This window comes from Stegostoma tigrinum, chromosome 14, assembly GCF_030684315.1.
Source record: "Stegostoma tigrinum isolate sSteTig4 chromosome 14, sSteTig4.hap1, whole genome shotgun sequence".
NCBI lineage: Eukaryota > Metazoa > Chordata > Chondrichthyes > Orectolobiformes > Stegostomatidae > Stegostoma > Stegostoma tigrinum.
The window spans coordinates 53517385-53531820 of record NC_081367.1 but is presented as its reverse complement, the minus strand read 5'-3'; the positions used below and the strand labels follow the sequence as shown (position 1 = coordinate 53531820).

General features: G+C 40.2%; 1 protein-coding gene and 1 long non-coding RNA gene across 7 annotated transcripts in view; one reads left to right on the top strand and one right to left on the bottom strand.

Annotated features, from left to right (window-relative positions):
* LOC125457479 (multiple epidermal growth factor-like domains protein 6) overlaps positions 1-14436 on the bottom strand; it is a 299945-nt gene that overhangs the window by 9460 nt on the left and 276049 nt on the right. For all 5 annotated transcript variants that reach the window (XM_048541696.2, XM_048541697.2, XM_048541698.2 and 2 more), the window contains 7 exons: positions 12062-12190; positions 6872-7003; positions 6452-6580; positions 3037-3165; positions 2254-2382; positions 979-1107; positions 271-399 (listed from right to left, as the gene is read on the bottom strand). In XM_048541696.2, coding sequence (XP_048397653.1) covers positions 271-399; positions 979-1107; positions 2254-2382; positions 3037-3165; positions 6452-6580; positions 6872-7003; positions 12062-12190 — 906 coding nt within the window. The remainder of the gene's footprint in view (positions 1-270; positions 400-978; positions 1108-2253; positions 2383-3036; positions 3166-6451; positions 6581-6871; positions 7004-12061; positions 12191-14436) is intronic.
* LOC125457483 (uncharacterized) overlaps positions 1-14436 on the top strand; it is a 60222-nt gene that overhangs the window by 28732 nt on the left and 17054 nt on the right. Inside the window, exons 2-3 of one of the 2 annotated variants that reach the window (XR_007248644.1) lie at positions 3048-3190; positions 5970-6075. This is a non-coding gene — a long non-coding RNA (uncharacterized LOC125457483). Of the gene's footprint in view, positions 1-3047; positions 3191-5969; positions 6076-14436 lie in introns of those variants that run through there. The other variant, XR_009446680.1, reaches the window with a different exon arrangement.

The window sequence follows — 14436 nt, the reverse complement described above, 5'->3', positions numbered from 1 at the left end:
CTGGCCTACATGTGACTCCAGACTCTCAGCCATGTAGCTGACTCATACTTCCCTTCTGGATATTTAGGGATGGGCAATAGATGCTGGTCTAATCAGCAAAGCTGACATCACATGAATAAATAAAATGAAAATACCTGCAACTTACGCATTGCATTATAGTCCATGCATTAATTGCTAATCCATCCATTGCTAATCACCAGCCTTTATCTCATAACCTAAATGAGTGAATTGGCAAAGTCATTTGAGAAAAAAAGTCATGTGTGACATTACCTTTCTCACAGTAATCACCCTGGTAACCAGGTGGACAGATGCATTGGCCCGTGCTAGGGTGACAAGCAGCACCATGCTTGCAGTCACAGGAGAGAGCACATACTGAACCATGAAACCACAGAGGACAAGCTAGGAAACAAAGCAATGAATTACAAAGGTCCAAACAACTCTTGACTAACTATTAAACAATTCTCACTCCAAACTCTACCATGTTATCTGAAAGAATTCCACATATGATTGACTCAATAAACTCAATATTCCTAGACAGGCAACTCTGTCTAGGAGCAACTTGCTCTGTGGCAACAACCGCTTATTAATTCCAAGCAGGCAGTAATATTGATCACAGGAAGCTGTTTGGATCAAACAATATTTACTTTGATGATCAAAGTACTACAAGGAATGTCAGTGTAGCTGTGAACTAATGATTCACAGTATTCTGGGAAATAATTAACAAGGTGACAAACTGCTAACATCTGTTCACACTATAAAAGTGGTGTGTATCTGAAAAAAAACTCTGCAATGAAACAAATCAATTGTTAAAGCTGCAGAACAGCAGCTGGTTATTTTTTCATCAATACACAGACCTGAGGCGCCCCCACCACCGCACCAGATCACCCAAGTTACCAAGTCTAAAACAAATGATTGCCAGGTTTTATGCACATTGTTTGACTGCTGGATGATGACTGTGTAAAATATTAAGCAACTTACTGTGTTCACATAATGGGCCGTAGAAACCATCCAGACACTGACAGCTGCCAGTAAACCGATCGCACTTTCCATTATTCCAACACAAACAGTCCAGCTGGCAGTTGGCTCCATATTTTCCCACAGGACATGCTGAATTACAAAAGAAAATCCTTCACTAAATATTTTGCAACTGATTTTTCCACTTTCCCCAGAACAGAAAACATTTGCCTCTCAACAGCATCGCTCACTATACCAGGAGTTCAACTATCACTTCGCTCTCCCCCATGACTCTCACTACTCCTATTCCCATCCCCATTCTTATTTCACTCATCATCCTAAAACATCACTGAGCATTTCCTTTTGACTTGCTATTACCAAAGCATTCCCCCAGTCCCAGTACTGCAGCCCCCCCGACACACAGTACCACTACTCCTCTGAACTCCCAGCATCTTCCCTGCCAATTCCCAGCGCTGCAACTCCCTGAAATCCCAGCACCATAACCCCCAACTCCCAGCACCGAACCTCTTACTCCCAACATCATCCATCCCTACTTGTAGCACCAAACCTCCCCTGAATGCCAGCACTGTCACCCCGATACTCCCAGCACCATTCACCCCAACTCCCAGCAATGAACCTCCCCCAAAACCCAGCACCGTCAAACCCCCATCCCCAGCACAGTCACCACCAACTCCCAGCACTGCTCCCCAAATCTAATCACTGTCCTCCCCCACTCTCAATACCATCCCCCCAAAACCAGCACTGTGTCCACCCCTACACTCCCAGCACTGTCCATCCCACTCTCAGCACCATGCATTGCCCAAATCCCAGCACTGTCAGCCCCCTACTCCTAGAACCATCACCGCCCAAACTCCCAGCACTTTCCCCCCACTTACTCCCAGTACCATACCCCCAAATTCTCAGAACCATACGCCCCCCAATTCCCAGCACTGTTGTCCCTCAACTCTCAACACCATCATCCTTCCACTCCCAGCACCATTCACCTCATTCCTAGCACCGCCACCCCTGACTCCCAGCATCACTCATTCCCCCAGCACCGTGCACCCCAGTCCTGGCACCATCCCACCCCCAACTCCCAGTGCTGCCCCCCTCAACTCTCAGCACCATACCCCCATCAACTCCCAGCACCATCATCCCACTCCACAAACAGTCCAGCATTGTTGATATAGCCACAACAACAGTTAGAACATCTAGAATTTATTGACTTTCATCCACTATCATAATTCATATGATAGAATCTGCCAAAAATAAATGATCAACTGTAACAAGTGAACATACTTTTTTCACAATGGTGACCTGTCCACCCAAGTCCACAAGAGCATGTCCCATCTTTTGGGTGGCAGATAGCATCATTCTGACAGGCACAGATCTCCAAGCAGCCTAGTCCAAATCTTCCCTGCGGACACACTGAATCAAAACAACTGCACATTAAACAAGTTAATCTGAAACAATTGCCCTAAAGCTACTTGAATTCAACATCAGTCAAAATGTCATATCTCATATCCAATGTACTTATATCATCAGTGCAGAATTTGTTTCACCTTTTGCTAGATTTTAAAATTATTTTAAGAGTGTTCATGGTTTAAATGAGCTCCTGCACTGGTGAACGCAAAACAGCTTGACATCTAACATTGGTTGGTAGAATAAATTTATATGTGAAATCAAGTAGGCACTGTATTCGCCTACATAGAAATGTGTCTTGTTAAAACAACAAATTGAAATGTGTTTTATTAAAACAACAATTTTAAAGCACTCAAATTATTACAATAGACTCTTGCTGAACTTTTACACAGTTTAATAGAATGGCAAGTAGGAGTTATTTCTGACCTATTGACTTCTATGTGATGTATCAGGTAGCAACTTAAAATGATCAAATCACCTATATGTGACTGCTCGACTATAAATAAATGAATCTGTGTTATGGGCCTTGTATAGTTTGTAAGTTTTTGTAAATGGAAACTCACAACCTCTTCTCAGTACAGTTGTATCAACATTGCATTTGCATTGTGAATGTCGTGACTCCTCATGATTTGGTTTTTAGAATAATTCATTTGGCTGTACCTTTCTGACAGGTAGAACCCATTGTACCAGGCCAACAGTGGCACTTTCCTGTCACTGGGTCACATCTTCCTTCTTCACCACACGGACAAAGCATCCTACAATCTTTTCCATAATAGCCTTCTGGACAAGCTGTAAAAGAGAAATATTTGTTCAGGTATGTTGTGAAATCTGAAATTCAATATTTAATGAGAGCCAACAGAAGCATATTCACCCAAATATGGACAGAATGAACAGTTTTGTGCAGGATACACTCAGCAAGTTTCTTCTAGGCTGGAGGGTCAGTGGATCACAAATATGTTGCTAACTCTGTAGGATCATAATTGTGGTATGCAACGTTAGCTGGTTATGTTCCTGTCTCGAAATATGTGCTCTAATTTGTACAATATTTTCAGATTTTATGATCCCCCCTTTGCAAATAAAATAAACTTGTTTATGTTGTCCCCTTCAAAATCTTAGGATATTTGAACCACTTCACAGCCAATTAAATACTTCTAAATGTGTAGTCTCTGTAGTAATGTGACCAAATACTGCTGCCCAATTCTGAACACCAAGGCTTCCCAAACAGTCCATTTGTTTTTAATAATTTTGGTTGAGGAGTATATATTTGCCAGTGCACTGGAAGAACTCACTGCCCTTTGTTACACAGTATCATTTAAGCATACCAGAGAGGAGTAGTTAATGTCTCACCCAAAAGGAGGTGCCACCAGCAATGCTACAATATTTCAGATAACGAAAGAGAAGACTGGGTTAGCTGCTGACGAGCTGAAAGTTTGAACCTTCGGAATCAGAGACAAAAGAGCTATTATTGAACCAAAATTAACACGAGCTAAGAGAACAAACAAGTGTCATTGTAGAACACGCCATCCAGACAGGAATTTCAGGAGTCTTTGTAAGACAATGGAATGGGTACAGAAAGGTGAAAGAGGAAGTTTCTAGCATGTGGGCTAGAACATGTAGATTCGCCAACTTTAGGTACATTTAAGTCGTCATTGGATGAGCATATGGACGTACATGGAATAGTGTAGGTTAGATGGGCTTCAGATTGGTATGACAGGTCGGCACAACATCGAGGGCTGAATGGCCTGTACTGTGCTGTAATGTTCTATGTTCTATGTTCTATGGGCCATGATATCTGAAGATCAATGATTGATGGGTAGGCAGGGAAGAAGGAAAGTGCACAGAACAAAAACAAATTTGCTGGATAAGCTCAGCAGGTCTGGCAGCACCTCTGAAGGAAAAGACAGAGTTAACGCTTTGGGTCCAGTGACCCTTCCTCAGAGCTGATGTTGGCCGGTAAAACATCAGTTTATATGCAGAACTATATGACGTTTTCCCAGCCACGATCAGTTCTGAGGAAGCGTCACCGGAACCGAAACGTTGACTCTGATTTCCCTTCACAGATGCTGCCAGACCTGTTCAGCTTTTCCAGCAACTTTGTTTTTGTTCCGGATTTACAGCATCTGCAGTTCTTTTGGTTTTTATTAAGGAAAGTACACAACTCTTCGAAAATGAAATGTTGGATGAGACCAACTATCTCAGATTAGTTGACTGGACAAAGTATGGTGCTTATTCTGATTATGATTATCATATCAGAAACAAACTTTCATTCTAAAATAATCACTAATCAATTAATGATCAAGGAGGTGCCACTTGTTAGGCCTCAGCTGCAGTACTGTCTACTGCTCTGGGAGCAACATCATAGGAAGGATATGAATACATCAGAGAGCTTGCAGAAATACTTTGCAAGAATGGTTACAGCCATGAGGAACTTCAGTTATGAGAACAGAGTGAAGAAAGTGGAATGTCACAGCATGGAGCGGAGGAAAATGGCAGACCAAGCAGCAGAGGAGCAGGAAAGTTCCTGTTTCAGGTTGGGTTGGACCCTCTTTCAGAATTGGGCTTTTCTGATGAAGGGTCCTGACCCGAAATGTCAACTTTCCTGCTCCTCTGATGCTGCCTGGCCTCCTGTGTTCCTCCAATTCCACACTGTGTTATCTTTGACTCCAGAGATACTGCAGTTCTTGCTATCTCTGAAGAAACTGGGACTTCTACTTAGAGAAAAGAAGGAGATATAATAGACAAATTATGACTGGACTGGATAGAGCAGATACGGAGGAACTGATCCCTCTATAAAAGGAACACGAACAAGATAATACAGATTTAAAGTGATCTGCAAAGGAGGCAAGGGTGAAGTGAGGAAAATCTTTTCATTTAGCAAGCACTTGGGATGTGGAATGCACTGCATGGAATTGTGGAGGGTTCACTTGAGGCATTCAAAAGGGCAATAGCTGGAAATAATATTCAAGTGTATGGGGGGAAGGCAGGAGCTTCACATGAGGTAGCGATGCACATTTAGCAAGCTGGTTCAAGCACAATGAACTCCTGATGTGTGGTAACACTTCTGTGGTTCTGTGAACTGATCTGTGGTTACAAAGCACTTTGAGAATATGTCGTGCTTTGAAGAAAATCTCATACTGGTTGCAATGAATAGAAACTAAATACCAATATCTTCAGGGATGTTTCGCTCAACTTTCTGAATACTTTCTTGAAATAGCATTTCAGTTTACAATTTCTCTGGTGATTCCTTTTTTGAGAGAAAAATGGCTCTCATAACAACTGCTGTACAAGGCGACATATTGGCAGCACATTGCCATTAATACCCAGATCGAATCCAATTTGTATTGCAAAAATGACAGTGCCATCTATCTGCTAACTGTCAGAGTGTCATGTGTAGACTGTACAGAAGATCAACTTACCTTAATGATTATCATGGCAGAAACACCTTTCATTTATGAGAAAATAAATATTCTGCCTAATGCAATGGTATATATCATGCATGCACTGTGGTAACAGTTAAGGATCTTACTAAAATGTAAACAATAAAATTGAGAGCATATACTCTATCAACACAACGTATACTCTATGTTTTACAGTATACATTCATGCAATCAACAGACTACTGCACAAGGTTTGGAAAGGGCTTCAATACAAAATCATTTCTCATTACGTTACTTATATGAAACACAGTCAAGCCTCAGGTGAAAACTTTTCGTTCTCCCTCTTGTTTGCAGTCTTGTGTGGTCTCAAAATGGGAAGCAATAATGGACAAACATACAAAGCTATGCCATCATCATATCTTTTACAGACCAGTCCCAAATAATATATCTTCAATGAATTCAGTACTATTCTTCTGAAGTTCAGGTTAAAGCGCATTGTAAGGACAATATATAAAGAAAAAAATCTAGCTAATATTGACAACCTGGAAACTACCTGATTAAAAAGGAAGTTCATATGAATATTTTCATATTTTCATCATAGCATGATTATTTTCAGAAGTAATTGGCTTATAAATTTGTTGTCTTATTGTGCTCTTGCTGGTGATTCCTTTTGGAAGGTTTGGACAAGGGTGACTTACTGATTGTGCAGTCAGCTCCAATAAAGCCAGGAGGACAGCTGCAAGTTCCAGTTACAGTGTCACACTGTCCCTCATTCTGACATTTGCAACTCCTTTGACAGTAGGGTCCATAGGTTCCCTCCAAACATCCTGAAAGACAAATCCACTCTCTCATTATGGAGGATTGGTGCATGACCGAAAGACAATTACAGCTCAGAAGCACATACTAACTGTAGGTAAGCAATAATATGTTACAAATACATATATAATAACGAAGATGTGAGACAAATACGTTTAGATTCAATTTAACTTATTGAATGGAAGATAATTCCAGGAATTTTGCAACATAGCATTTACAAACAGTGGAAATGGATCTGCCAAAAGACGCTAACAGGCATCTTCCAACTAGAGATACATCAATGAAGGTCAATGAATACATACGGAGGTCACAGCGGGCCCCGTAATAACCAGGTAGACATGAGCATTTTCCTGTGACAGGGTGACACTCCTCATTCACTCCTGAGCACCGGCATACGTGGTTGCAATTCTGTCCATAGGTGCCTGGTGGGCAATCTGGAAGGGAGAAGAAATCGGACAGTGAAAAGTGGTTACTATAAAACCAGCATTAGTCTAATCTGATACTGAACAGCTCATGTCTGACACAGTGGTGTCATTGTGCTGCATGCATTAACATAGAAACTTACAGACTAAAAGTGGGACTATGCCACTTGGCCCCTCAACATATATTACCATTTAATATGATCATGGCTGGTAATCCAACTAGCTTTTGTGCTCCTGAGATGCTGCTTGGCCTGCTGTGTTCATCCAGCTTCACACTTTATTATCTTGGATTCTCCAGCATCTGCAGTTCCCATTATCACTACCCTATTCCTGCTTTCTCCCCATTCCCTTTGATTCCTTTAGCCAAAGAACTCCTAATTCCTCTGACTCTTCTTGAAAACATTTAATGTGTTTTGTGCTACAGGCTCACCACACTCTGAGTAAAGAAATATCTCTTCATCTCAGTCCTAAATGGCCTACACTGTGTCCGGACTGTGTGGTCATCAGGAACATCCTTCCTGTGTTTATCCTGTTGAATCCTGTTAAAATTTCATAAGCTTCTATACGATCTCCCTTAATTCTTTGAAACTCCAGGGAATTAAATCCTGTCCAATCCAATCTCTTTATAGGTCAGTACTCACATCCCACAAATTGATCTGGTAAACATTCATTGCAGTCCCTCCACAATCAGAGTATCCGCCCTCCAATAAGGAGACCAAAACTGCATGCAATACTCCAGGTGTGGTCTCACCAAGGCCCTGTACGATTGCAGAAAGAAACTCTGCTCTTGTATCTCAATCCTCTCATTACAAAGGCAAACACATCATTTACCCTCTTCTCTGCCTGCTGCACTTGCTTGCACTCTATGACTGATGTACAGATCGCATTGTATCTCCCCCTTTCCTAATCAACTGCCATTTAGATAATAATCTGCATTCCTGTTGTTGCAAGTGGATAACCTTATATTATCTACATTATACTTCATTTACCATGCATTTGCTCACCCACTCAACTTGTTCAAATGACAGTGAAGCATCTGTGCATCCTCCTCACAGTTCACCCTCCCATCCAGCTTTGTGTCCTATACAAACTTAGAGATATTGTATTTCGTTTCCTCATCTAAACCGTTAACACATATTGTGAATAGCTGGGGTCCTAGAAATAATCCCTGTGGTACCCTTCAACTCATTAGCTGCCACTCAGAAAATGACCCATTGTTCCTATTTCATTTCCTATCCGCCAACTGATTCCCAATCCATGTCAGTACGCCCCTCATGACTGACGTCCCCCACCCCTGCCCCATCACATGATGTTTCATTTTATGTGCTAATCTCTTATGTCGGGCCTTACGGAAAACCTTTTGAAGCTATAAGTAAAGCATATTGACTGGCTCCCCTGATCCACTCTTCTAGATATATCCTGGAAAAATTCAGGTAGACTTGTCAAGCATGATTTCCCTATTATTGTTCCATTCTGACTCTGTCCAATCGTGTCACAATTCTAGTATCTAAAGAATCTTGAAACATGACCACCAGTACATTTATTATTTCTACGGCTACTTACTTAAGTGCAGATTACCAGGCCCTGCAGATTTGTCACTCTTTAATCCCAACAATTTTCCCAATAACACTTCTCTACTGATATCAATTTCCTTCTGTTCCTCCCCTTCACTACAGCTTGTATGTTCCCCAATATTTTTGGACATTATTTGTGTCCACCTTTGTGAATACAAAAGTAAAATATATATTTAATTGGTCTGCCATCTCTTTGTTCTCCGTTATAACTTCCTCTGTTTCTGACTGTAAAGGACCTACATTTGTCTTCATGAATCTTTTTTTCTTCATATACCTATGGAAACTTTTGCAATCAGTTTGTGTGTTCCCTTCAAGCTTACTCTCATACTTTGATATTCCTCTCTTCATCAATTCTTTTGTCCTCTTTTGCTGATGTCTAAACTGCTCCCAGTCCTCAGCTCTGCAATTATTTTTGGCCAATATGTATTCCGTTTCCTTGGATCTAGTTAGCAATAGTTGGACATTTTTCCAGTTTCATTTTTGTGTGAGACAGGAATGATCAATTGTTGTAGTTCTTCCATGAACTTTTCAAATGTTTACCATTGCCTGTCTGCTATCATCCCTTTAAGAAATATTCCATAATTTATCACTGGCAGCTCATATCTCATACCAATGTAACTTCCTTTATTTAGATTCAGAGCTTTAATCTCAGAATCAACTACCTAACTCTATACCTTAAAGAAGAATTTTAACATATTGTGGTCATTCTTCCCACAAGGCCTAGCAGAGCTAGATTGCCAAGTATTCCTTCCTCATTACACAACATTTAGTCTAGAATTGACTGTTGTCTCATTGGCCGATCAACAATTGATCCACAAAACCATTTCATACGCAGCCCAGGAATTCTTCCTCTATTGTCTTGTTAATGATTTGATTTGCCCAATCTATGTGCAGATTAAAGTCACCCATAATTATAGCTGTACCTCTACTGCTTGCTTCTCCAAATTCCTGTTTAATGCCATCCCAATGTTATCACTACAGTTTGGAGGTCTAGATACAACTTCCATGATTGCTTTATGCCACTTGGTGTTTCTGAGCCCTAACCATATAGATTCCAAACAGATACTGGCGCTGTAATCCTTCCTCCAAATATATCCAAACATTGCCTTAACGACCTCTTTGACCGGTAGTGCTATCCGATCTTTTTTTCCTCTTTGTCTGTCCTTCTTAAAAAACTGAATATCCTTGCATATTCAGTTCCCATCATGGTCATCCTGCAACCATGTCTCAGGAATTTCAACTGTATCATACCTGTCTATTATGCAAAACATTTATTGTGGCTCGTCTATATATTAAGACATTGGGCTCCAAGGCTTGTCTTTTTAACATGCTGAACCCTATTCAGATTATTTTATACTGAGGATCCATTTGATTTTTGCCCTTGAATTCTCTGCCTGGCACTTTACTTATTTCCTATTCTGTCATGTTTTTGTCCTTGTTTCCATTATTCTGTCTACTTCTGGGTTCCCACTTTCTACCATTTTATTTTAAACCGTTTCCAACCAATTCAGTGAAGACATCCCTTATGTAGACACAGGGCGAAAGAGGAGAGTTCAGTCTTAGAATCATTGAATATTTAAAGTGTGCAAGCAGGCCAATTGGCCCATTGAGTCCACACCAACCCTCCAAAGAATATCCAACCCGGACACATCCTATCCCTGGAATCTTGCATTTCCATAAGCTAAGCCATCTATCCTGCACATCTTTGGACTGTGGAAGGAAACCCACGCAGACACAGGGAGAATGTGCACACAGTCACCTAAGGCTGGAATTGAACCCAGGTCCTTAACACTGTGAGGGAGCAGTGCTAGCCACTGCGGCACTCAATAATCCTGGTCAGCACTAATGATCAAACCCATTACAATTTAGTCAAGTTTGGATATTAGGTAAGGATTCTCTCTATAGCAGCTAACCATGATTATGCTAAGATTATTTATATATACTCAGACATTCTAATCCCCAGTATGTGGAAAAATGTCTGGCTGGGCTGCCTGGGATCCAAAAATCCATTCATGACATAGCTATTTGTTCACAAGTAAACAGACCCTGGGCAGAGGTGAATTCAACAAAGTAATGTTGATTATTTATTATTTCAAAAGATATATAAAATCACTTAATGTGAAATCAAGGACACAATCTGTACTCCAACACCAAATGAATTTGGAAAGCTTTAAAATTCAGTTATGGACCTTCATTGATGACACCTGAATAGATTTGACAAAAATAGTAGATATTCATTTTGGGATCAAGTAGTATAAAGACAGTCAATGAAAGTTTGGTATAAAATTACAAGTTACATCAGTAGCCCAAAGGAATGAGCATAGCAGAGCAATAAATGTGTGAACAATACTACATGAACATTTCAGTTTTTCATTTCTTTATTCTCATTTTGCAATCCCTTCTTTTAACTTTGAAATGGGAAACACAAACCTTTCCTCAACCTGATGGAACTCGGGCAGGTTGTGTACGGAGGGTGGTGGCAGCACTGGTTGGGTTGTGGCACGAAGAGGTGAAAGTTCAATTTGGTCAGTGGTGTAAAACAGGTCGTATTCAATCAATGATCAGTTATACACAATTTGTCAGATGCAGTCCCATTATATTCAATGAAATTAAGTATCATTAAGTACCAGGCACTGCATAAGTGCTCTGTTCTCTTTCATTTTATGATTTTATACACTTCTGTAATATCAATCTGTTATTTGCCTTGTACTAATGAAAAAATCCCAACCATTTCATTCATCAAACTTGTATTTTCTTACATTAGCTAGCATTCTGGTAAAATATTAAAAATGGAGAAGGTTAGAAAAATTTCTGCAATATTTTGCATTATTTTCGCATCTGAATGAACACATTGTAACTTCTCTAAAGGCCCAAATGTCGTTGTTATTCTTTGGAGCCCAGTACTATGGACAGTATGTGAAGTTTTGCAATAGACTTGCTTTTTGATTCAGCCTCACTGCCTGGAAGGTTTACTTTCATCCGAATAACAATTCCTTGGGTTGGAAATGGACAATGTAGACATGCTGGTGTAGAGCTAGGGTGGACAGAGCCAGAAGTTACATGACACCAGGTCCAACAGCTTTATTTGAACTCTCAAACTTTTGGAGCACTGCTCCTTCATCAGGTGAAGTCCACTTCTTCTGACAAAGCAGTTGTGTTCAGAAAACTTGCGATTTCAAATAAACCTATTGAACTTTAACTTGGCGTCACCTGACATCTAACTTCAGAAATGGATCAGAATTTCTTTTCTACTGCTTCAATAACACTACAATTAATTCTGGTACAAGAGAGAACAAATGTATATTTGTTCGGTTTCATAACGTTAATGTTAACTGGCAGTCACATGATGTTAGTAAACATACAACTTTGCTATTAAACAGAGAAAACTGAGGTAGTCACTTTCACTTTTGCAAAGCATATCATCATCTTCCTTAAGCATCAAATAAGTGTGCCATTCTTCAAGAAGTTACACTCAGAAGTTTTACTGCCTCCTTACTTTCTTCACAACCATTGCCAGTGAATCCAGCAGGACATCCACACTCCCCAGTCACATGGTTACACGCAATTCCAGGGTGGCACTTACAGCTCCGGCCACAGCTCTCTCCATAGTAACCAGGCAAACAAGCTGTAAGAGAAAGAAAGCAAGAAGTATCAGACTCTAAGTCAAAAGTTTTATAATATATATAAATGTTTTAATGACCTTGACATGAGGGACATTGCCTTGGAAATTTGAATAATTTATTTTCAGACTGACAACTTGCAGCATTTTCTGGTCAGCTTGGTTAAGTGTAGAGTCAATCTAGCCAAATCCAGAAAATCATCCCTCCTGAAGTTTCTCTTTTGGGATTACGTCGCAGTACTTTGACCAGCGTGTATAAAGTCCTAACCTGTATTGATTTATATACTAAGTGCGGATATAAAGGCATTGAGCTTTTCAGATTTCAAATTAAGCCACTGATAAACCAACAATACCAACAGCAGACCTTTCAAAATCAAATTCCAACAGGTCTACCCGGTGCAAAAGAAATGGAAAAGTACATTTAAGGAATGCAGCAGTGGTTTCCAGTTGGTGTTTTCACTGCACTCACAATTTTCTATCTACTGAAGTGAGTGGATGGAAAATAAAGCAAGCTATGCACTGGACCATGTGCATAAGACTCATGAAATGCACAAGTGTTCTTCACCACTTTGAGTCAGCAGAACTGACTCACAAAGTGTAGTCGATATGGGGACATTACAGAGTTTTTGGGCTTTGATGCCAGGGCTTGCAGGTTACATTTGGCCTCAGGACTGCACACACCCCAACACTATTGCATTTTCAATATAACCAACCTGTGGCACTAAGTGAAAATACTAATTGTAGGTGTATGGACCCAATGTGGCTTCAAGGCAGAGAATTTCTTCCCTCAAGCAGCCTGAAATGGATTAAAGCCTCTACTTTAAAAATGAAGGACAAGTGCCTTAAACCTCTGCATCATCCAAGCCTGAATAACTTTGGTCAAATGTAGACACAACTCTTTCCTCACCTTACTGAGGTTCAAATAACTCAATCTAAAGATATATAAAAAGATAATAAAATGATGGTATTTGTTTATAAATTCAGGCACCACTAATTCACAGGTACCCAATCGGATCAAAGGTACTAGTTACATAAATCAGCTCATAAACTGAAATTGACATTAAAGCATCTTATTATTTTGTCCTGTCCCACACCACAGTGCAAATCTGTTACATCTCTGAGATAGAGAGATCTAGAATTCATTACCTTCAGGCACCTAGCAGATAATCTCACCTACCAGCAAAACGATTGAGAATTTGGACACATCCTACTCCTGATTTCCTAACCATTTATAGCAGCATTGTAATTGCAATAAGCCTTCTGAACTGCAAGAGCATTCCAATAAATTAGGTGCTCAAACGAGTGCTTTGTCAGAAAGAGAGTGCCACAATACTAGCAATTGAGTTAAGGAGCCACTTATCTCAAAACTGCACTGTGGACCATTGCTCATGAGAAACAGAGGGACAGCACATAAGCCTAATACTACAATTTACAGAGTAGGAATTACAGGTCGCAGTCAATTAGGAAAGTGCTTTCTATGACGTGGAGAGAAAAGCTTTTGATGCCCAAAAGGCCACAGGTGGTCAATGTGTGGGGCACATACTAGCGATTTCTGCAAGAAGGAAGCATTGGGCTTGAAAAGAGTGGGAAGCTGAGCACTGATAAAGCACAGATAAATGCAACCCAGAAGGAAACTGCCTTGCATATGGATAATCAATGAAAAGCCAAGAACTGTATCAGCATTAACTAAGTTTGCTTGCAAATGTTAGTACATATGCGTTAACCAAGGGAAATAATATCGAATAGCCACGAAGTCGCACAGAACTGGAGTGTTGCTGAGAAAGAAAGAGGCTGTACATCCCAAGGAATGGTGGATCATATCAAACAGCATATTCCTTTGACTGCAACAAGCAACGTACAGACCATATTGCAACCACCCCATGCTTGTAAAACTCACAGCAGTGCCCAATATTAGATGAGATTCTGTAATTGGATAACATCTTCTGGATAATCCTGAGTAAGCGAAGAATTATGTTGACAACTAATTTAGTATTACCAGTCATGGCAGAAGTGTAACACACACATGTGCACTGGAAGCTATATATATTCATTAGATAGGGCTCTTTTCTTAGCAAACAGAATCTACCCACCCTGTGTCTGCTTCAATTCAACAAAGTTGGTTACAATAAATCACTGGTTTATGTTTGTGGGAAGTGAGCTGACCAATCATTCAGTCTTCCTGGCTTACAGTTTAAACAAAATCTAGCAGTGAATTATCAATCATTACTGATTGGTGCATTTTCCATGACAAT